The sequence below is a fragment of the Lates calcarifer genome, linkage group LG14 (genome assembly GCF_001640805.2).
Source record: "Lates calcarifer isolate ASB-BC8 linkage group LG14, TLL_Latcal_v3, whole genome shotgun sequence".
In the NCBI taxonomy this organism is placed as follows: domain Eukaryota; kingdom Metazoa; phylum Chordata; class Actinopteri; family Centropomidae; genus Lates; species Lates calcarifer.
In genome coordinates, this window is record NC_066846.1 from 8,692,002 (window position 1) to 8,714,732 (window position 22,731).

Below are 22,731 nucleotides of genomic sequence, written 5' to 3' on the forward strand. Positions count from 1 at the left end.
TTGGAAGCTAATCTTTGAGGGGATAGAGTTCAAAATGGAGGATTATCTTATTAATTGCGCTTATAAAATAAGCTGGCATATTTCCTTATACAGTATCTGACTGTTTACTGTGCTGATAAGGAAAACTTAAAACAAAATACTAGTGTTAAGAGCTCACACGACTAGCTGCTAGCTTACAATGCTAATATAGCAACTCATTGTCTATTCACTGAATAGACTGCAAGACTGCAACATCAGTCTCTGGAAACTTTCTGATGCTAAATATCAGCTCAAATAAAATTCAACGCAATGTTTGTGGCAACTTTATGAGCAGCACTCACAAAATGTGTCTTCCTCCAAGGCTAACGGCTAGCTAGCCAACCAATAACTTGTTCTGTATCCCACCTGAAATCTTGTCTGAAAACCACTTCAGGATAAATACACACAAGCACACAAAGTACCTTGGTTTAACTTTTTTAAAAGTACATTCCTTTATTTTTCAATACAAATATAATAAGTAGAAATGATTTGGCAGGCAAATGATGACTGAAAAGGGGAGTCGCTGTCAAACAAATTCAGAACTTCATTGAGCAAACAGCTTATTTAGCATTAACACACTTAATTTCTTCTGCACCATCTAGCCTCGATTAGTTCATTATTAAAGCATATGTGTGAGCTCTGGGGTGAACTAATGTCACAGGCCTGACTAGAAACACACATCCTGACCTATTATGGGGAAAAAAAGCTGGCAGGGTGAATTGATGCCTGTGTGTGGGTGATTTGACCTGAACTGGTCTTGTTCAGCCATGAACAAGGTTGAAAAACTGCAGAACCTAAGGTGATATCAGTGAAATGAAGAGGTGGTAGTTCCATTTAATCCTTTGGTAACCTGCTCAAGATTTTGAATATGCATAGATCTTCTGATACTTCACAACATGACATGGTCTCACTCAAAGTTGTGCATAGAAACTAGAAATTAATTGTTGAAGAAATAAGTGAGAATCATGAGAGTACATGCGTCTGATAACATGAGCAGTGTGTAAACTAATTTCTTAATTCCCAAGTAGCTAGTATACTAAGTCTTTCATTCTGATGAAATCATCACTGACACACAAGTGGATAAGCTGTAAATAAGGACTGTTTCCTCATCCCCCCTCACGTTCTTCTGCTCCAGTCTTTTTTTTTTTTTTAATAGCAACGTCCAGTTTCTTCTCACAATAAATCAAAGATGATGTGAGTGCAGATATTATAAATAACAAGAGAAAACAAAAACATGGGTAGCGTATATTTTAAAAAATATGCGATGACCTTTCCTCTTTCGCCTGCTTGGTGAAACAAGGGCGAGATTCCTGAAGAGACAGCAAGATATGGCAGAGACTGTGCATCAACAAAGGAATTATGTGATAAATGCAACATGTATTGTCGTACTAATACCTGTGCAAGCGCAGTATGGACATGGCAAAGCAGTGAATGAGCATATACAGGCTTATCAGGACTGTGGAGTGTTAAATACACTATATTCGAAAGGACTAACGGGCTGATATGGCAGCAGGCGATGTTCAGTCTACACACTGATGTCTCTTTGTTTGTGGCTTTATGCAAACCTCGCAGCATTGGAAATATTGCCTCTTTCACAAGGCAGGCGTTATCTCCTGTCAGCGTGACCACAATAAAAAAAAAATCCAATTCTTCAAGTTCAAAAATAAATCTGTTCTTATTTGTAAACAGAGTTTTCCTTCATTCGTACCATGGTCTTTGATTGAAAACACAAGATGTGTTATTCAGAACTGTGGCAAAGATCCATGGTGGTTTTAAATGCTCTGTCAGGTCAGAGTCTGTTGGTTTTGGTTGATGAGCGAGGGAGAGCACAGTGGTCCATCACTCAAAGTCTTCCCCAGCGGTGGCAGCCTCGAGGGCAGCGAGGGCCTCAGCCACCATGGAGTCCGTGACACTCTGCACCTCGTCGTCCTCGCTCTTAGTCACTGAGATCCCGCTCTCCTCAGTGGAAACGTCAGAAGTCTTTGGCGGCCTGAGCTCGTCCCTGGTGTCGGCCGAGGACAGGCTGGTGGATGCTGGTGTGAATGTCCACCGACAGGATGCTCCCCTCGTCCCCCGTGTCGCAGGGGTACTCCGGCGTCCCCCCCACGCCCTCGTCCACCTCGATCTCATCTGCTGACAGGCTCTCGCTGCCGGTCACGCACTCGGTGATGGAGCTGTCCCACCCGTTCCTTGACGCCCGGTGTCCCTGCTCGCCGTACCCTCTTTGGTTGTCGTATGCCTGTATGTTGGGGTAAACCGGCACCTGGCTCGGGCTTTTCTCCTGTATCATCCATCTAGGTCCATGATCGACCGGCTGGATGATGTACAGATCAGCAGGCGGTGCACTCGCCTGTTGGTGCAGCTCCTTCGCAGGTGCAGGTGCAGGTGCAGGTGCTGCATGCAACCTCTGGTTGACGTGGTTGTTGTCCACCTCCAGTTTAAGAGTACTGTCATTGGACTTGCTGTAGCCCAGGTTGTGGAAGCCCTGCTTCTGCTTGTTGTGGCCGCTGAGTGGGTCACTGATGGGGACCCCACCTGGGAGGTGGTGGGGCTGGTAGAGCGAGCTGCCTGCAGAGTCGGTCTTACCATCCACTGCCACTGAGGGGTCGTAGATGTAGCTGTGAGACAGACAAACAGACGGTGTCATTTTTGAAGCTAAAACCATTAATCAACACACTTCCTTCACATTAAAAGTCTACATACAAATACTTTACTTTTAAAATCTAGAGTAGAGTTGAGTAACACTGTTTAGAAGACGGAGACGAACACAATGAAAGAGGAAACTGAAAAATCTCTCTAACTTCCACAAGAGTCAAATTTACACTTGACTTGGCTTCACCATCTCATTTCCTGGATCAGTGTGGCGACAGACAGCAAGGGCTATTTCTGTCCCGTCTGACTTGGCTCCAGGAGTCAGATGTTCCCATGACAATCGATAAAAACACCCTCACATACTGTACACTGACGACAACAAGGATACTTCCCCGTGTAGTCGATGCGACTTTCTAAACACCAGTGCTACATCTAAAGCATGCACTTGTTGTTTACACAGGCTGCAGCCAGCCTTAGCTGTGATGATGTTTGCACTGCTTATGTGAATGTCAGATATATTATGCAGAGTGTTGTTGGAGGGAGCAGAGAGAAGGACAAAAAAGACATGTAGGAAAAGGATGAAACAGAGGACTGACAGAAACAGTGATACACAACACATATAAACACATGTGTATTACTACAGGCTACTTCTCAGTACCACTCTTAAAGCTGCATTAACAACATATAAATTAGTAGTGTACTCAACATTATAAGCTTATGACCTTTGACTCTTGCTGCCCATTCGTGGAACTATGCATCAGAAACAGACGCACTGATGCCAATGTATCAGCAATAAGCTAATGTTGGACCATTATGTATTGGCTAAAGCTAATCAACTAAGCTGGAGCCAAGAGGTAAATAGCCTAGCTTAGCTTAACGACTGGAAACAGCTAGACTGGATCTGTCTAAAATCTGAGATACAACAGTGGGTTAAATAAGTTGGTGCAAATTTTGAACAGACCCAAACTGTTACCCACTGTTTGAGGCCTTTATGCTAAGCTAGCTAACTTTAATTCTCATAAGGGAAGGAAATATTTCCCAAAATGCTCAGCCATTAGAGGAAGCTAATGATACTAAATTTATTGTTGTGTCTAAAGATTTTTTAAACTAAAAAGTACCCCAATATATTTTACTTAAAGCTTTTTTTTCTCTTTAACAAGAGCAGCTCGGAAAATATTTCTGGTAATAGGAGGCAAAAGACAAATGAAGAGGCAACACAAATGAGCTGCTGATTATGCTGACAGTGCAGTAAATAAATAAATAAATGATAAATTCTCCCTTGCAAAATAAACAGAAATAAATTCCTAATGTGTTTTATGCTAGTTCTTCAAAGAAACACAGAAAATAATGAGTCCTAGTTATGCCACAGGTCCTTAATCAGCTCATTAAAATGAGTGACAAATGCCTGAGAGAATATTTGCACCTCTGATAGCATAATAAGAGTTTCTATTCTCAATCAGATGAAGTAAATGACATAATTCTGATGCATTATTTAGCATCGATGTGATGTGTTTCCTGTTTGCTCCTTCATCAGACGTCTCCCTGCTTTCTCCTCTCTGCTGTGAAATGAGTCTTTTATTGTGTAAATTACACACTGCCGGAGATTTGTCAATGTTGTCCCGGCTCCTCGTCGGATAGCAGAGGTCGATAAAGGTCTGAGACTAATTAATGCTCATTTAAGCTCTACATCTTAAATAGCCCCCTGTAGGCTGTAAATGACGGTCTGAGGAAGGATTTTCTTACAAGTACAAGATCACTTGCTCTCTCACACCTAGACAGGTGTTAGGAGTGTTGGCAGGGGGGCTTTATTTTGTGGACAGTGTAACAGGCTGTCAGACATCACCTGCTGCGAGAGCCTCGTGTTTTCCCGCCATCATCTTTTCTTCTTTTCATCTGTTTTCTCCTCCACCCTGTGAGCCATCTCACACCTCTCCAGGTGCCGCTCCCCCACTCCCTCACTCCTTAACAACCTCCTCCTCCTCCTCCTCCTCCTCCTCGTCCTCGTCTCCTCCTTCAGTGTCATTGTAATGTAGTTGCAGCTCTCTAATCTACTATCCCCTTGCACTTGACTTCTCCTTGATTTCAGCAGCTTCCCTCGAGCTTTTCTCCATCTATTGTCTCACTCCCTTCCCGCCTCCTCCTCCTCCTCCTCCTCGTCCTTCTGTCTCAAGTTGTCCTCTTCACTCTTGTTTTCGGTTTTCTTTCTTTACTTCACACTATTCAGTATTTGTCTACTTAACAAGAACTTATCAAGAAGTCCAGAGAATTAAGAAGATATAACTTTCAGATGATATTAATCGATTCAGTGCCAGGCTTCTTTCTGCCCTTCCTGGTAAGCAGCCACATGAAAAACTCACCCGCCCTCGCATTTATAGTCATAAGCTACCACAAACACACACACTCACCCTCTGACTTAAGCACCTCTCTCTCACCCCTGCATCCCTCTCTCCTGTCTCCCCTCACAGTGGAAAGCTGAGAAAATGAATGTTTTCCATTTCTCTCACTCCTGGGCAGCAGCACCGCCGTGTCCCGGCTGCCAAGGTGAAATCTGAGGCTCGGTTCCAGAACAGCAAGAGACACACGAGGTGTTTTACCAGAGAGGAGAGAGGGGGGAAAAAAGCCAATAATTCATAAAGGTGGACAAAAGCTGTGCGAGAAAATGAAACTGTGTTTTCATCAGCGACAGGAGGCCACTCGTTCTGTCTCCAAGCTATTTTCAAAGAGCAGACCCAAACAAACAGACGACTTGTTGCTGTGATTGTGTTTTATGATGAACCAGATAGAGACAAAGAAGGCGAAGAAAATGACCAGTTTCACATCTACATGAGGAGGAGTGTGGTGTTTATCTGGTTATCAGACCTAAATCAAACAGCTGATTCAAATCTCTCCTGGCATTAAAAGTCAGACAGAGAGAGAAAAGCAGCAACTCCCCACTGTCCAGGTCAGATTTTAATAGCAAAAGAGGGTTTTTGCATATAAGTAGTTTGCAGTTGATTCTGCGGAGTTCCTGTCATCCTCTCTCTGTTGGGATTCCCTTTCTTTTTTTCCTTTTTTTAAGGAAGCACCTCCTTCCTGGAAGAAGCCATCCTTTGCATGTGTTTTAATTTTGATGGCAGCACCAGACAAGAAGCTGCGTACAATGTCAGGTCAAATCCGATAGTGATTAAGGTATCGGAAAATACATCCTCAACGACAACACAACTCCAGTATGTGACGACTATACAGACACACTTGGGATTCAAGCTGATTACATTTGTTCTAAAATATAAAGCATGGAGCAGTGGTGCATGGATTTTATGCCACCCACACCATTAGACATGTAATGAACACCCTAATGTTTATTGTTGCATGCAAGGCACATTGTCCTCTTAAGTGGATAGTAACGTTTACACATAAGAAAAAAAGTGTTGTGTCATTCATCCTATTTTTGTTAAAGCTGCTCTTATCAGTATTTATATCAACAATGCTGCTGCTGTGCAAAATATAATTTTGTAGCACATCGTACTTCACAACCTTGTTAAGTGTTGTTCTTTTATGGATTTTTGTTGAAATATACCCAGTAGGAACCGTGGGAAACTGCATTACACCATGATCTTCTGTAAAAACTTAAGGTAAAAAAAAAAGGAAAATTCAAGGAGGAAAAAGGAAATTCAAGTCAGTTTAAAGTGTATCTGATGGGGGGAAGCTTTGAACAGCTGTCTGAAAAGCTCTCTTCGCTGTTTTATATGCACTTTCAAGACAATCCCTTAAACTTGTCTGTTGCCCCTAAATTATTTTACAAGTAAAATGAAACCTAAATCTATATAGCAAGATAAGATAAAACATGAGATTTGCATAGGGTCGTCACACCTACAGTGACTGGTTTTCTGCAGGGTTGTTGGGACTCTGAGTATCAGCCTGCTGATACTGAGGCCGTACTGTTGACCCAGTAACCTACAGGCCCACCCTGCCAAACCCCAGCACCGCTAAGCCCAGAAATGTGACACTCCAGACAATTAGGGAGGTATGTGTGTGTGTCACAAGCATTCACATGTGTTTCTTTGACATGGGAAAGAAAAAAAAAAAAAAACAGCGTGGCGGGGGATTACAACTCTGGTATGCGAATCACAGCATGCCCTTTCATTAATCTGCAATCAAAATCTCGTTTCCCGGCCCTGTTCTGTCTCCTCATTCGCCTCAAAAAGCACAGCGATGTCGAGCCCTTGACAACAATGTCTTGTAGGCCTTTAATGAATAGACAGTCCTGCAAAGAAATACAGTAACCAAGGGTGATGGCTATTGGCATATTGACTCACAGTTTGTACAAAGAGCCCACGTGAGGCTAAGAGAGCAGACATATTATAAATGGACCTCTCACTATCTGCATGAAACAAGACAAGAAATCATTATGTGGCCAAGGAGACATTTGAATTGGCACTGTGGACATGCAGATAAGGAAATCTACAGTGAGAGGTTGTTACTGAGGAGCTGTACTTGAGTTTTATGTTCAGCGGTTTAAGGTAATTGATAGAGGCAAACAAATGTTGTGATGTTTCTAAAATGAAAACAAGAAAACTGAGAGACAAATAAACCATACAGCTAAGCTACAGAACAGCTAACATTAAATTAGTGCTGAAAATATGAATTAATCAATTAGGATGATAGTTAAATGACTAAAATATATATCATTTAAAGAACTGATCACTTTTCAAGTCAATTCATCAAACAAGACTGCAGCCATGCTAGCAGCTCTGTGAGGCTGTACTTTAAACACAGCAGTGCTTTGAGCTAAATGCTAACATCAGCATGCTAACACGTTCATAATAACAGTGCTTACATGCTAATGTGTAGCTATTAATATTTACCATGTTCACCATCTTAATTTAGCGTGTTAGCATGCTGCTAACATTTGCTAATTAGCACTTAGCCCAAAATACAGCTGAGGTTAATGTGAATGTCACTGACTACCCTGCTAGCGTAGCTTTAAAATGCGGTTTAAAAATGGTACAAAAGCTGCACATTATCTCAGGCAGTTTGTATTTTATTCCTATGTAAAGCTACCAGACTGGTTATTTTACATTCTGCCTTTTTTTTTTTTTTTTTTTTTTTCAATTTCCCTTTAGTCAGAATTTGCAGATGCTCTGTTGAATACCGTTTCCTTCAGTGTTTTGTAGCGAACACCTCTTAGACAAAACAAACATCTCCAATAACATAAATGTATAAAATAAAACATCAACCCTCGGGGAGCATGTGAAAGAGCTGTTTCACATGGCAAATACTTTATATTTAATGAGGGAGGCTTTTGTTTAGGCCACCATCTACTGACATAACTGATCACAAGATGAGAAAACTGCCTTTCAACGATTTTTACTGGGTCTATATCTTCAGTGGGAAGAAATCAATGAAAAGTGATGACAGTGAGGTCTGTGGATTATCCAGACTGACAGAGGCAGGGTTTCTGGAAGGGATGGATGTTGCTGTCAAATTGTTTTGTTGTATTTTATTTCTATATCGCAAACACCACAAATGGAAAAACCCTTCACCTATGTCTGAAAACCAAAAGACCTGATCCTTTAAATCACTGGAAACAAGTCATTGTAAGATTGTGTCCTGACAATATTCACCAGAAGGATGGTGGAAGACAGAAAAGACTTGTAGAGGTAATGACTGCAGAGTCTGACACACTTCTCACCTTTTTATCATCCGGCAGCATCGGCACCCCATTTGGCCAGCTGTGTCGAGGAGCTGTGGAGGGACATTAAACAAAGCAGTTAAACTCCAATCGCACAAATAAACAGCACAGACAAAATCTAAAGCGTCAAAACTTCTTTAAAGACATGCACATATCGTTTTCAGCGCATGACATCCCCCTCCCCTCCACATCAGTGTCTGAGCTTCACTCACAAAGGAAAGGTTACAGTTTGCTCCACAGCCGGTCTGTGCAATGACAGACACACACCACACTTTGACGGAGTCCGAGACTGCTATTGATCGGACAGTTCACCAACCCCTGACATGTGAGTGGTTTTTAAATGAGGGCTTTTTCAGGCTCTCTTGAAGATTTCACCTCATCAGTCAAGTTTTTGCTTTGCCCTTGGTCTCGACGGCGTTTGGACACGAGGATGAAAACTCTGTCTGCCTGAAGCACCGATAAAGATGTTATTGCCATCCATCACTGTTGGTGTGTGAGTGCGTGTTGAGGAGTGTGTATCTATGTGCAGGACTGGAGTGACCTTTTTCTCTCCTGGTGGTGTGTTTCTCTAGGCTTTGGCATTTCATTGCCTGGGTAAATAATTAATCACTGAGTCTTGAATGGGTTTGTCTGCGAGCGAAGGAGAAAGAGGGACGGACGCAGAGGACACAGTATCTCTTTGAGGAATAAAAGGAAGGATGTGTGCCCACAAGACAAAACAGTTTCTAGTCTTAACCTTAACTTTCTGACCCCGAAGGCCTTTACTCTACCTTTGGACGAATCTTTGAATAAAAAGCAGCTTGAACAGCGTAAAATATGGATGGAAATTATCTCTAGGTGATGCTGGCACACACACACACACACACACACACACACACTGTCAACAGAGGTTGTACACCATATCACAACATTGTTTTGGGTACAGTGTCACCTCATTACAAATGCTGTGTCTTCAAATAACAAGCAGCTACAGTACATTAAATTAAAGTCTGACTGCTCTACATTTTTATTGCTGTCAATGAAACCAAAGAAAAAAGCGAGGCAGTCTCTTAAAACTTCATAATGTGTCTATACAGGCCCATTAGTTCCTTTTTAAAGATTAATCACAAATATATTGTTTCACGTTAATTTAAAAAAAGGCAGGGTTATTACTGCAAAGAGCTGGGCATTGTAGTTTTTTTACTCAAACAGGAGTACTATTTTCAGCTGTGGATGAATACACATTATTTACATATTTATATAAAAGTACACTGTATATCTCTGAGGTGGAAAACACTCATTGACAGATGATTGGACACTGAAGTTGTTATTGCTATCAGGGAAGAAATATCTATTGCATGTGTAAATCATCTCATGTGCTCAACCACTTTGTATCTGTTGTCCCTGTACATTGTCAAGCTGCAGTAAAGCCAGGCAACTATGATGTAAGAAGCTTTGGTTACGCTCTGAGACTTCATATATCTTTGTGCAAAGTCCTGGAGGGAATGAGCTAAGAGGCCTAGGTGGGTTTTTCTTAGGGGACTGGTTTGAAAGATGCATGTGGGACCAATAAAAATGCTCTTAGTGTCCTCTCTAATTATAAAAGATCTGAACAGGACGTGCTGAGTTACAAACAAGGCTACCAATCTAACCTCATGAACAAGACATTTTGGGTCACTGTACTGTATTATCTGCGTGAAGGCAACAAAGCATGACTTAGTGATCCCAAGACGTATAATTATCCCTCTATAGGTCTGCTACTTTGTGCCACAACAAAAAAAGAATCCAGAGCCAGAGCTGAAGATGCAGACAAAGTCAGCACAGACTCAGAACAAATCTAAGAGCAGCATCCTCTCGTCTGTGAGAGCTCTCTGTTCTCCTCATGAAAACGACCTCTGGTGATTTGACTGTAACCTGGATGAAACCGGAACCTCCGACACATTCACAGCCACTTATGAAGAAGCCGAGAGGGTACACCACGCTGAGTGCAGCAGCAGAGAGGCCCCGGTGGTTCGACAGGCCGTGCTTTAAATAGAGCACCCTGTTTCACACACTGTTGCTCTGCCAAGCACCCACCCAGCTGAAGTGTCCCTTATCTTCAAAGAGGGGAGCAAGAGAGAGGGGTAATTTCCCAGCGGGGCATCTGGAACCATCACATTAATGGAGTGCCGCATTAGTCCGGGCAGAGCGCTCGAGTCACCGGTCGGTCGACTTTTACAATTACTAGTCACATTCCAGCGGGTCAATAATCACCTGACAAGCTCTAACTGTTAAATCCTCTGATCGCTCATGCTGCTGGATTCTCCCTCCGCCACCAACACCAGCCTCTTCCTCCTGTTTTCCTGCATTTCTTACCTCGTGCATTATGTATACTCCATATCTCAGTGATATGTGTCTGCTGCTTTTTGCTCTCTTTACCCACGGGGGTGTTTTAATGTGTTTGCCTCAGAGTCTTGCAGGCAGCTCGGATTTGTTTGGGGAGCATCCTGGAGCTCAGAGCCTCCTCTGCCAAATACGACTCCGTATCTGTTTGTTGCAATAAATGGTCCTAAACCCTCTGACACAACTGTGTCTGACTGAACTGTTATGAATTAATTATGAGTGAGAATAAGTTTAGTTCCTTCCTGGCACCGTGTTTTCACTACAGATAAAAACACTGTGACAGTACATGGATTATTAAGTGTTGTGACAGTGGAGCAATTAAGCAAATTTTAAATGACTCACTCCACATTTTTCTAAATAAAATGACCAAATATGGTGATGTGAGGCTTGTAGACACATTTCAATTAAAAGTTTTAATTAATTAAACAGACTGCGATGAGGTCCTCACGGCTGTGTGTAAATGCTCATTTCTAACTTTAATCAGCCAACTTTATAGTTGCAGCTGCTCAAGTCAATATTTACATGACATTAACAACAACTCAAATGACCATGAACCCACAGATAAATATCACCTTAGTTAGCACTGTGGAGCTTTTTAGTGTCTTTCAGCTCATTGTTGAATTCAGCCACAGCAGCAAAGCTGAATTACCAACCAGGAAAAACCCAAAGGACTTTTAACAATCCAAAATCCAAACATTCAATTTACTATCGTACTAGAAGAAAACCTGCTACAATTCACTTCATTTCAGAGGATGTAACCTATGCTTGCTTTAAAAAGTGATGTTGAAAACTCATGAGAACTGTAACAGGTAAATGTTCTGTTGATCTATTAACAGATTAATCGACTAATTCTTTCAGCCTTAGTCTCAGAGTTCCATATTTCCCACTGTCCTAAATGTGGTTTAACTTTTAACCATTATTTAATGTGTTTTAACTGCACAGTATGTGAAGTTCTGCTGAATCCATGCAACACCTGACATATAGTCAAAAGACAAAAGAAATCTGCAAAGAATCTATTTATTCTACATGCAAGAGGTCGGAGTATTACGCATGTGTAACTGTTAATTTCTCTTGCTCCTCTTTAGTTTATTTTTTTGGTATTTGTGAAATATTATTAGGCTACGTCAGGCTGATAACACTAAAAAACTGTCATGAATCACACTTTTAAGACCACTACAAAGAAATAATATGAGCATGAACCCACAAGAGGCAAAGAGAAGACAGCACCAGATGACCTTTTTAAGAATATTTAGCCCTGAAGTCAATCTCATGACTTTCCCTCTCGTGTCAAATCATGGGAATTTAATGATCTTTGGAAAAAGCTCAAAGCAGGAAGACAAGTTTTTGTTTGATATAATGAAGCAGATAATTTGTGGCAGATGAAATGGACAGTAAATTCTTTTTATACATCAAGAAATATACTTAACCCTCTGTTTCTATCTTACATAAATCTTACTGCTCAGTATCTGGAGGTCAAAAAATCACGAAACTTTTTATTCATTGCTGCATATTAACAAGGCTCTAAGCAGATGTCACAAAGAGTTTAATCTTAACATGTGATACATATCTACTCATGCAATAGTTTTAACTTCCTATAGAGGAAATATTAATGTTGAAAATCAGTATTTTATGTGAAATATGTGCTAAACAGAACTGAATAATAGAAATGTATTCATTTCTTTAAATGTTACAAGAAGATGTTTTTATTTCTTTCCACTCAGTTTGTGTGCTGTATGTTAGTTATATATAAAGTGCACAAACAGTTTGTGTTGTGTTTCTCCCAACCAGTGCAGACACACACGCGTCAGACAAGCCGACTAATGGCCTGGCTGACTGAGTCGGAAAAGCTGGTTGCATCGGAATGGAGCTGGTTGCAAATTTGCAAGGCAAAAACCGGCTCTGGGTTGACCGAGTACTGACAATGTGATTGTGGTGTTACCTGCCTCGGGGCTAATCATTCTGCTGCTGCTGGAAACTGCTTCACAGACAGAGGGGAACTAGTCCTGCAGAGCAGAGACGACACGTTGCCATCTTAGCTAACAACACTCACAAGGAGCCCATGAATAACTAGCTGGTTACACCACTGTACTGATAACCAGGTGACATTAGCATTACAAGTCAAAGGCAACTCCCAAGATCTCTGCTCGAAGAAAATGACAAGGCAAACATGACTAACAAGGCAGGCTGATATATACTATGGATCCATTGTGTCCATTTGCAGCTGTCATCTTTGCCACACTGTGTTTGCTGAGTAAATAACTATAAATACACACGGAGATGTGGAAAAGGCAAGAAACTGCATACTAATGCAGTGAACACCCATAAATTCCCATCACTACTGTGTGCTTTGAGATTAGTCTTTGCTAAAGTACATCTACTCAAGAGCTGAACCCAGCCCGGAGCAGCGTCTTTAAGCAACCTACAGCTGTGGTTTGGGATGCAAATACAATTATTCTTTATTGATTAATGTGCCGATTATTTCCTTGATCGTTCAGTTGATTGTTTGGTTTATAAAATGCAACAAAATGGAGGAAAATTCCCAATCAAAGTATTCAAGACGCACAGAAAACTGTCAGTGCAACCTCCATTACTTTAATTGATTGAGCTACATTAAAATCCTAATATTCCCTATATGTTGTATGTTATAATTTGGATATGGTAAGGTTGAAGGAGGCAGAAAAGAGTCCACACAGATACCTTTTCGTGACAAAGTGAGAACCATGCAAACCTGCCGGTAACGAGCATTTTGTCTCAGCCTGTAAATCCTCCCGCAGATTTTACAGTAAGCAACAGCATAGGACTAAGATTCACATCAGAACATCCAAATGACCAATCATGTTGTTCCCCTGGAGACTTTCCAAAGTCATAATGAGATCAAGGATTCAATCTGTGCATCAAATGACTATCATTCATTCAGATATTGGCCATTGTTGGCTGGCAATAATAGTCCTTTATCTGCTCCCTCTGCCATTCAATATATTATATATTGCTCCTGTTTTTTATGATAGGGAAGATCGTAGGACGATTACTGAAGGGGAGAGATATTTCAGTGCTGGCAGCTTGGCCTGGCTCCCATTTTTTCGCTTTCTGAGTTTTCTTCAGAGGAAATTGAAACATTTCATCTTGGAGAAACAGGTGCAATAAAAGTGAGATTGCTGTAGAGTGTCCCCCTAAATGTGGACTGGATTGAAATCCGGGGGATACCCGCGGAGCTGGCAGTCAGGGCCATTTATGAACAATTGCTGTGGGTGGAAAATTTCATCCGGAAAGATAAGGCTTAAAATAATTCTTCCTCTGGAAAGCGTACAGTTGAAATTGATTTTACCTGTTAAGAGTTTTGCTTGAAAACAGGGGTTATTATGTGTGGGTGGAGAAGTTATTTTCATAATAAAACTAAATGAAGGATTTCTTTTCCAGAGTGGATGATATCATTGAAAAAGCGACTCCTACTCTGTGAAATAAGGACTAAATTACAGACAGAGAAAATGTATGATATCTCATTAAAGAGTGGTAGGAAGCTTAATTACATTTTTAAAGACTGGACACTGCATAATGGTTTTCTTAAAAGGATATATGACTATAACAAAACAGCTTTTAGCCAATCTGACTGGGATCTTGAGTTTAATTCAAATATTCAGTTAAGATCCAATAGAAAGTTGATTAATGGAGGTTGTGTGAACCCCCAATGCTTTATGTAGTTACTGTCTTTTGCTGTGTCGTGCAGGGCCACTGATCTCTTTCCCTGAAGCTTGATAAGCCTAATATTATATTTCACAGAAGTGTAAGAATTTATTCAGATCTTAGTTGAGGTGTTTTTTGTCTCAGGTGAAGCTGGCTGCCTCAGACAACAGTTTTAAAAGGTGACCTAATTAATTTCTGTGGATACAACCTGTTGATTCAGTGTATCACCTTGTAACACCATTTAAACCATTTACTTTTACACATCACATTTACAAGCTACATGATCCAAATACCAGAGTCAGAGTGAGTCACGATCAAAAAGTGATGAGATGGGCCTAATGTTAGCTATGTAGCCATAGCAAAAACTTATAAACAGCCCCTTACAGTTGATCAGTCATTATTGTTGTGTGTTAAGAACATCTCCTTAACACACATCTCTGCCTTCATTTTAACTGAGAAGCATAGCAGTCATGAGAGGTAAACAGTTTAATAAGATATTGTTTGCACCTGAACTTAAAGGAGCAGAAAAGCAAATAAACCTGTTTCTTGTCAACTGAGTCCGACAGGCAATCAGAGCCCAACCCCATCCGCATCAAAATTAAACTCTCATATTAAACAGATGTAACCCTCTTGTGGAAATATACAAACAACTCGAGTTGGTATTTAAAACTGTGGTAGTCAGCGTTATGATTTGATCTGCGGCCTCTCAAACCACCTCAAAACACAACACCGTCACCTCCTCAAGATTGTCTTCCCTCCGTCTCGCGTATCTGATACCAGTTGTTTTTGTTTTGCCTTTGGACGACTGAAATCTATCCACAGCAGATTTCTGTACAACTGTGGGTTTGAGTTGCTGGTCTAAACACCACACATACCAACATTATAAAACCAAAACAAAAACAGCGAGCTTGAATAACATTAGAGGCTTGTTAGTAGATCATCAAATCCTCTCTCTCTTATCTGTTGATGGTAATTGAATGCACATTTGGAGAGCCGTTGCCTCAGGTGTAGATATGAATGCTTCTTCTCTGGAGGGTCTCTAGTGAACAAAGAGGCCGAGTCTTTCACAGACAAGACGCTGCTGTTGCTACGTAGCTCGACCGCCTAATAGATATCTGAAAAGGTCAGCTTATGTAAGCTGTGTGTCACAATATAAAGTCATAACTTATATCATGACGCCTGCTCTGGGGCTGATTTGTATGTGCTGCGTGTTGTATGTATTGTTTGTATGTGAGAAGGGAGATCATGTTCATGTGGGTGATATGTGAAGGGTGTGGTGGTGGAAAAGTGGGCTAACTGGTCTGACATCCACCTTACTCCCGTCTGTAGTTTCTGTGCCTTGTTCTTTATCTTTTTCTCCGCTCCAGAGCGGATTCTGTCACAGCTGCTTTCTTGAAATTCAAACTTTTGAATCACGTGCTGTTGAGACAATGCGGACGGAAATGTGGCGGCAATTTACATTACTGTGATGGACGTGCATGTCTGGTATGTTAAACTGTGAACTGAGCAGCATGTTTGACCCAGTTCTGAGGCAGATCATGATCATCTTCTCTGATGATGCCACATTTCAGAAACATTCAAGACTACTGAGAGCTAGGGATGCTGTGATCGATCAGGCCGAAGAATCAACTCTTCACCAACTATGACAATGTAAAGTATGAAGGTAGAGGTTACGAGGAAAAATTAACGATGCTGCCAAGGACCAATCAAGACCTGACAGGACTGATTAGTCAATCCAAAGAAAATACATTAAAAAACACATTTTATACTCAAACAGTCTAAGTGAGTTTATTAAATGTATGTATGATTTACTGCAAAATTGCTGTAAAATGACTCTTTGTGTTTTTATTGACACCTTGGGCACTTTACACTATTTTCTGACATTTTATAAACAAAACAATTTGTCGATTACTGGAGAAAATAATCTGCAGGTTAATCAATGATGGAAATAATATTTTTTTGCACCCCTAGACTGACCCACCACCATGGTCCAGTTTTTTTTTCTAAGCAAAAATGTCTTTGGATGTACTACATTATTCAATCAGTAATAAAACATGTCTACACACAATGAGTGCATATGTGACCCAAAGGGTATTTTTACACTTGATGTGTATTTTGTTTTCAGCTGTTAAAGAACTCATTAGAAATTAGTGATAATATAAAGAAAAAACAGGCATCTCTGTGATCTAAAAGTGTTTGAGAACAGAAGTGAGAATCAGTAATGACTTTAAATCAGTGATCAATACCAGCCCTGTGTGAGACGTTCTGCTAATCCTCCTCAGTACACCAAACCCTTTAGAAACAAGATGTACCAAGATTTTATTCCCGTCTAACATCTACAAACCCTTCACTTTTAAGAGGGAATTAACTGTTCCTGTCTCATTAATGAATCCTTTGTGTCATCTGCATGACAAATAAGAGTTTAGGTCTTTAGCTTTGTTCCTGTGTGACCAATCTTTTCCCTGTGGCTGCTAAATTAAACTCCATCTACAACCACTTTATCAGGCTGAAACTGGTGTTTATCTCACACACGGCACACTCACGAGCACAAAGGTAGTCCCTGAGTTAAAACGGAAAACAAAGGAATTATTGACAGGATTTCCGTGTGCTCATCAGCCCCGGCCGCCGCCGCCGCCACCGCGACCCTCCGTGTTTCTCTGCCTGAGAAAACCGCAGCATTCGATAAGGTGGTCAATTTAGGGCCTCTTATCAGCTCAGAGGCTTTTAAAAACCCAGCTGAAATGTCAATACGCCGTTTTAAAAGTGGCATGTAGTGACAGAAAAATGACGCTGTCTCGCTCCGCCGCTTTATCCAGCTTTTAATAACCTGCACATACAGTGGATGAGATAACCCCTCCACACCTGATGATAAGGCTTCCCGTGAAAGAGCTCGGGCTGTTCACCGGAGCGATGTTATTGTGTAACTTTTTCAATTACGGCTCACACAAAGAGAAATGCTGTTAAGTGTGTTGTCAAGGAAGAGGAAAAGTCTCTACAAACGTCTGACTTGAACGTTTGACGAGCCAGGTGTGTAGGCAGGTGTATCCGTTTTTATTTCTGCTGTTTCTCTATTTAAACCAGTCGATACACAATTTAGGAGGCCAATTATACAACACGCTATCGATCATTTGGTCTAATAACGAGTCTGAGATGTCGAAATATACTCTGATTTCAGATGATATCATGAACCTGTGTGTGTGTGTTCATGTCTGTTTCTGTGTGTAATATGATGTGCTGTGTCCAAACGTCCCTTTTTTTTTCTGATGGCCTTGGGCAGCAGTCTGATAAAAACAAGTCCTGTCTCCTCTCTATTACCCAGCAGCCCACACTTATCAATAGCACACCCCCTCCTCTCTCTCTCTCTCTCCCTCTCCCTCTCTCTCTCTTTGCAAACAGACCTGCTGCTGTTTTCCTCCCATGGATCCTCCTGACCCAGGAGCCATGAATTGTACTTTAGCGTGTAAACAAACCTTACCTACAGTGAGAGCCTACAGGAGGAGTGCAGTTTAAAATGATGCAGGGGCAAATATAAACGAGGCTAAACTACATCTTCAAGTTGATCTTTAACATTCAGGCAACTGTTACATAAAATAAATCTGTTTTTGTGTTTTTACATGTCTTATCTTGGTTTGATCTTTTTTTTTTAAATGACTGATGCTGTGGATTACATCAGAAAAAGCTGAGAAACGTTAATGGGTATTTATCATAACTGATCCCCTTGTTTTGTCCAACCAAAACTCCAAAGCCACTTGTCATTTTTGTTTGATTAAACAACTCAAACAATGAATCCACTGTCAAAGTAGTTGCAGATGAATATTCTGTTTATCAATAGTATTGATTGCTTCTGTATCTCTTGTGTCTGTACTATTAATTTATCAGAAACGGATGAGAAAACTTCTAAATTAATGGTTTCATTAGTGATTTATCTGTTAAAGGGCAACAACTGTTGATTATCTTACATCCATTAATCTGTCTATGATCAGTCACTTACTCATTAAGTCTATAAAATGTGGGTAAATGGTGAAAATGTTCACCCCAGCCTGATGGAAAGTCTTGTTTTGTTTCAGCTGCAGTCCAAAAAACAAAAGATGTTCAATTTACATTCATATACTGCAAAACAAAGAAAAGCTGTAAATTCTTACATTTGAGAAGCTGGGAGCAGAGGATATTTAGGTTTTTTACTTGATAAATAACAAATTGATTGTGAAATTTGTTGTTGATCACGTTTCAGTCGATTGAGTGAACTGTTCCAACTGAACATCCTGTCAAATATTTGTGTTCTTATTTAGACATGCAGGCAAAACAGTAGCTGTTATATAAGAACATGAAAACAAACAAGTAGACCTTCATATTTTGAACTTGGGACCAGAAAATGTTTGTTTTTTTACTTAAGAAATGATTCAAATATTAATTAGAATATTTGGAAATTCTGGTTTTGTCAAATAATTGAAAGAAAAAAAAAAGAAAAACTGTGTGGGACACACACACACCTGTTTTTCCTTCCTCACACAAGGTTTCTCTACACTCACACACATCCTTTACATTAAAAAATAACACAATGTGATAACAACAGCACAGAGCTCCAGTCTCATGTTTACATCCTGTTACAGCAGCAGCAACAACAACCCTGTTGCAAAGCAAACTAGACCTTGGGCAAATAGTATTTGCATCCACTTTTAATGGCTTGTTTTGTCTAATAAGCTGCCTCCACATGGGTGGAGTCTGCCACTAAAGGCATGAAAATGTGTTTAGCCAACCACAGCTTAGCATTCTGTGTAAATCAGCTGTCATGATGTTATAAATCCCACCTGCCCGCGGCTAAAAAACAAGTCATCATGAAGTTTTAAGAGACACATTGATGTATGACAGCAGCTTGTACGCGGCTGTTAACATCATGTTTAAGAGCGATGTGACACATGGCAGACATGACAGATTCTGGCTCAGATGAAGTTTGTGTGTCACTTTAAGAGACCCAGGGTGCACCAGGGCTACGTGTTAGATGTGCAAACAAAGCCCAAGGCCGTGTACTTGGGTCCTGGTTCACCAAGTCAAGACCACTCCTCCTCCTCCTCCTCCTCCTCCTCCACCTCCTCTTCACTCCATCTCAACAAAGAACAAATGTCCTCAATAAGAGCCGACCATTCACTCATTAACTTCACCTGCCCAGGTGTAGTGTGCCCAGCGGGCTGTGATGGAAAGTTTCAGCTTGTCACATTTACAGAGTGGGATACGCACTGAAACATTACACACTCGTACAAACTGAGCTCATATATTCAATGCTAGTTCTTCGATTGATGGATTAGTTAGTTGGATATTAGTTTGAATTCAACTACACACAGTGAAAAACAGAAGCAAAACTGCCTGTATATATTTATATATAGACAGAGAGAGGAAAATTAATGTACAGAATGAGGTAGTGACAGTAGGAGGACGTACTGTGGAATAAATAATAATTTACAACATGTGTAGTGCCAATAATGTAACTTCAGTCTGCAGAGTATCAGATCAAATGGCAGCTACCGTATTTTGGCGATCGATCAATCATTTAAGTCACTTTTTAAACAGAATTTATTGGTAACAGTGTCTTAAATGTGACTATTTTCTGTTCCTGTTTGTTTTACATCAGTGTAAATTTAATGTCTGTGGGTTTTAGACTGTTGATCAGACAAAAGCTAGAAACTGTGATTTGCGTTTTTCACATTTTTCAGTCATTTTATGGACAAAAACAATTAATTAAGACATTAATCAGCATCAAATGACAGTAGAAATAATGTAGTTACAGCCTTATTCTTCAATTAATATCTCACAAAATATTAAAGGGTATTTTATAGATTGGTCCTAGTATTTTTCGACTCATTATATTGAAATTTCCCAGCTCTTATGCTGAAAAGTATTCAGTACTTCTCAGACTTAAAAATAGCATTTTGAACTGCATGATGGGAAATAAACTCTGCACTACAGTTATCTAAAAATATATATCAAAATCATTTTTTAAAAGTAATTACAGACATTTTTTGTCATTTTGAAGGGAGCATTGGATTCACTCATGATGTCATTATTCCTGTAGTAATGGCGGCGCTGCCTTCACAGATACAGCTCATACAATTTATGCATTTATTCAGCCTCTGCCATTACGTGCAACAGGTGTACACTCACACCTCCACTGTCAGTGCTGTACGTTTAGACAAAGGCGACTCAAACATTAGCTAACACTTCATGGTCTTTAAGTGTACTCTGTTTCCGCTTTAACATATATAAAGTATTAGCACAGCTGCCTTGTTTTGTGTGATATCCAGAAGTTATTGTGTTGCTTTGTTTTGTGAAGCGGACAGTCGCCATATGGCTGCTCAGTGTTCACCTGCTGCCCTAAATAACCGCTGAAACTGTGTTAACAAAGGTTTAATAACGCATCACTTTAACACTTTTCACACTCTTTGAAGTGAATTTAGAAAAGTATTTTTAATGCGAACGAGCCACAAAGAGAAAGAAGAGGAAGCAAATGTTGTTGCAACTTACCTGTTGCGCTAAGCGAAGGTGTGGCACTTTGCCCTAGGTATCAAAAAAGCACGGATAACTTCAGTTGTCATTTAACTTGTTTCTCTTCCGGTCCTTCACTGGGTAAGAAATTAGAAACACAGGTGGAAAAGTAAAAGCTCCAACATCAACATCTTCAGCTACAGACGACTTCCTTCTCTTGGTTGGAGTTGTGGTGACACCACAGTCCCATGTCTGCTGTTTGAACAGCGGTCTGCTGATGGTTAGTTAGTCTGGGAAACTACTGGACCATTATTGTCAAGGTGCACACAGTGAAACACAACTGTTTCCTGTCCCAACCTTCACAATAAAACTGAGGAAGGCGAACAAAAAAACCTACTTACCAACTTTATAATTCATTTCACTGAACTTTTAAAGTAATTATCATGCAGAAAAAATTACAGTCATCTTCGAAAGGCATTTTTTAAATTGATGCTTCTATTATTTAAATATTTATATAATATTCACATGCTTTTAATTGTCATATTTTATAATCTTTTAAGCATTTTTCAACCGTGGCTTTGCTCACTTACAGACTGGTTTACAAGGAGTAACATTTAAAGTTTAACATTTAAAGATAATAATAATAATTTGCATTTATGTTATAATCCCAGTGGAACATTTCAGGAGTTAATCTGTGCCTTTATTTGTGCAGAAAAGATATTACAAACCTCAAAAGTCTGATATAAGTCTTCATAATTTAAATTTATATTAGTGTAGTGGTTCGCAAACTATTGGCCGATATCCCCTGGAAGGTCTCATGATTAATGTGAAGGGGGATTAGAGAGATAATACAGAATAAAACAGCAAAAACATATTCAAGATAGAAAAAAACATATTACTCTGTATATTTTATGACTTTTGTCAATTTTATGCTTTTTTTCTTGTGAAATACCAGACAAACCACAAGCTAAAATCTGTGTATCAGCCTAATACATCATATCATATTTAGATCCCTGGATATCTAATGACCACCTGTGGGTCATAATTTCCCCACATGTATTAATCACTTGTCCTGCATCTTGAAGTTTCACTATAAGTTACAGTTTGAGACTTTATTATACCTGACTTCCTGTCTTGGCCTGGCAACCCATGTCCAACTTGACACAGCTTAACCTGACCTGCCTCTTCACAGTTACCATGGTTGATCATATGACTTGGATGCGATTAGGGTGAAATCACCCCTTAACACTTGCTCTCCACTTAACAAAACCTGGCTTCAGTCCAAAGAGGGGACAAAGAAGAAGAGATACTTTGAGTTTCTGTGCACGAGTCTGACATATTTACACTGAAAAACATACAAAAAGGTTATTATTATTTTTTAAAAAAGACATGTGACCCAAGAGTAAAACAATCCCACTGTATTAAATGTTATATATTGTATTTTAATCTAGTTTTAACTCTATTATGCGTCAAAAACTCCACTATTCAGTTTATACATTATTCTGTATTGTGAACAGAATCCTGCTCTGTAGAGGATATGAAATGAATGAATGCATTATTTTATTTCCAGTGCAGAGAGGAGACTGTTGTGTACAAGTTGAACTGAAAAACCGGTTTGAGTGTTTACAGATGCACAGACAAGTCAGTGTATCCTTGACAGGGTCAAAAATAAGACTCATTTCCTGCATTTGAAATTCATCTGGTGCTGTCTCACGAAGACATTACAAACTATAACATGAAAGTTTATGTTTCATGTTGGTTTGGATTTTTCTTGACAATTCAATTTAAATTAATTAATTAAAGCAAGAAAAACTTCTTGTTGAAATAAGTTGGATATGACTTTTTGTGCACGTGTGTCAGCCTGATTTCACATATAAACATTTCCTCATGACTATGTATGAGTGAGTGTGAAGGTATGAGGGTTCTCAGAA

General features: G+C 40.0%; 1 protein-coding gene across 1 annotated transcript; it reads right to left on the reverse strand.

The window, feature by feature from the left end:
• Positions 1-441: 441 nt before the first annotated feature.
• Positions 442-21,101, reverse strand: zgc:194930 (uncharacterized protein LOC557813 homolog). The gene is given in 4 exon segments (XM_018696481.2): positions 442-2,049; positions 2,051-2,636; positions 8,282-8,334; positions 20,840-21,101. Coding segments are annotated over 3 exon segments (810 nt in total). The 5' UTR covers positions 8,314-8,334; positions 20,840-21,101; the 3' UTR covers positions 442-1,857.
• Positions 21,102-22,731: the final 1,630 nt, after the last annotated feature.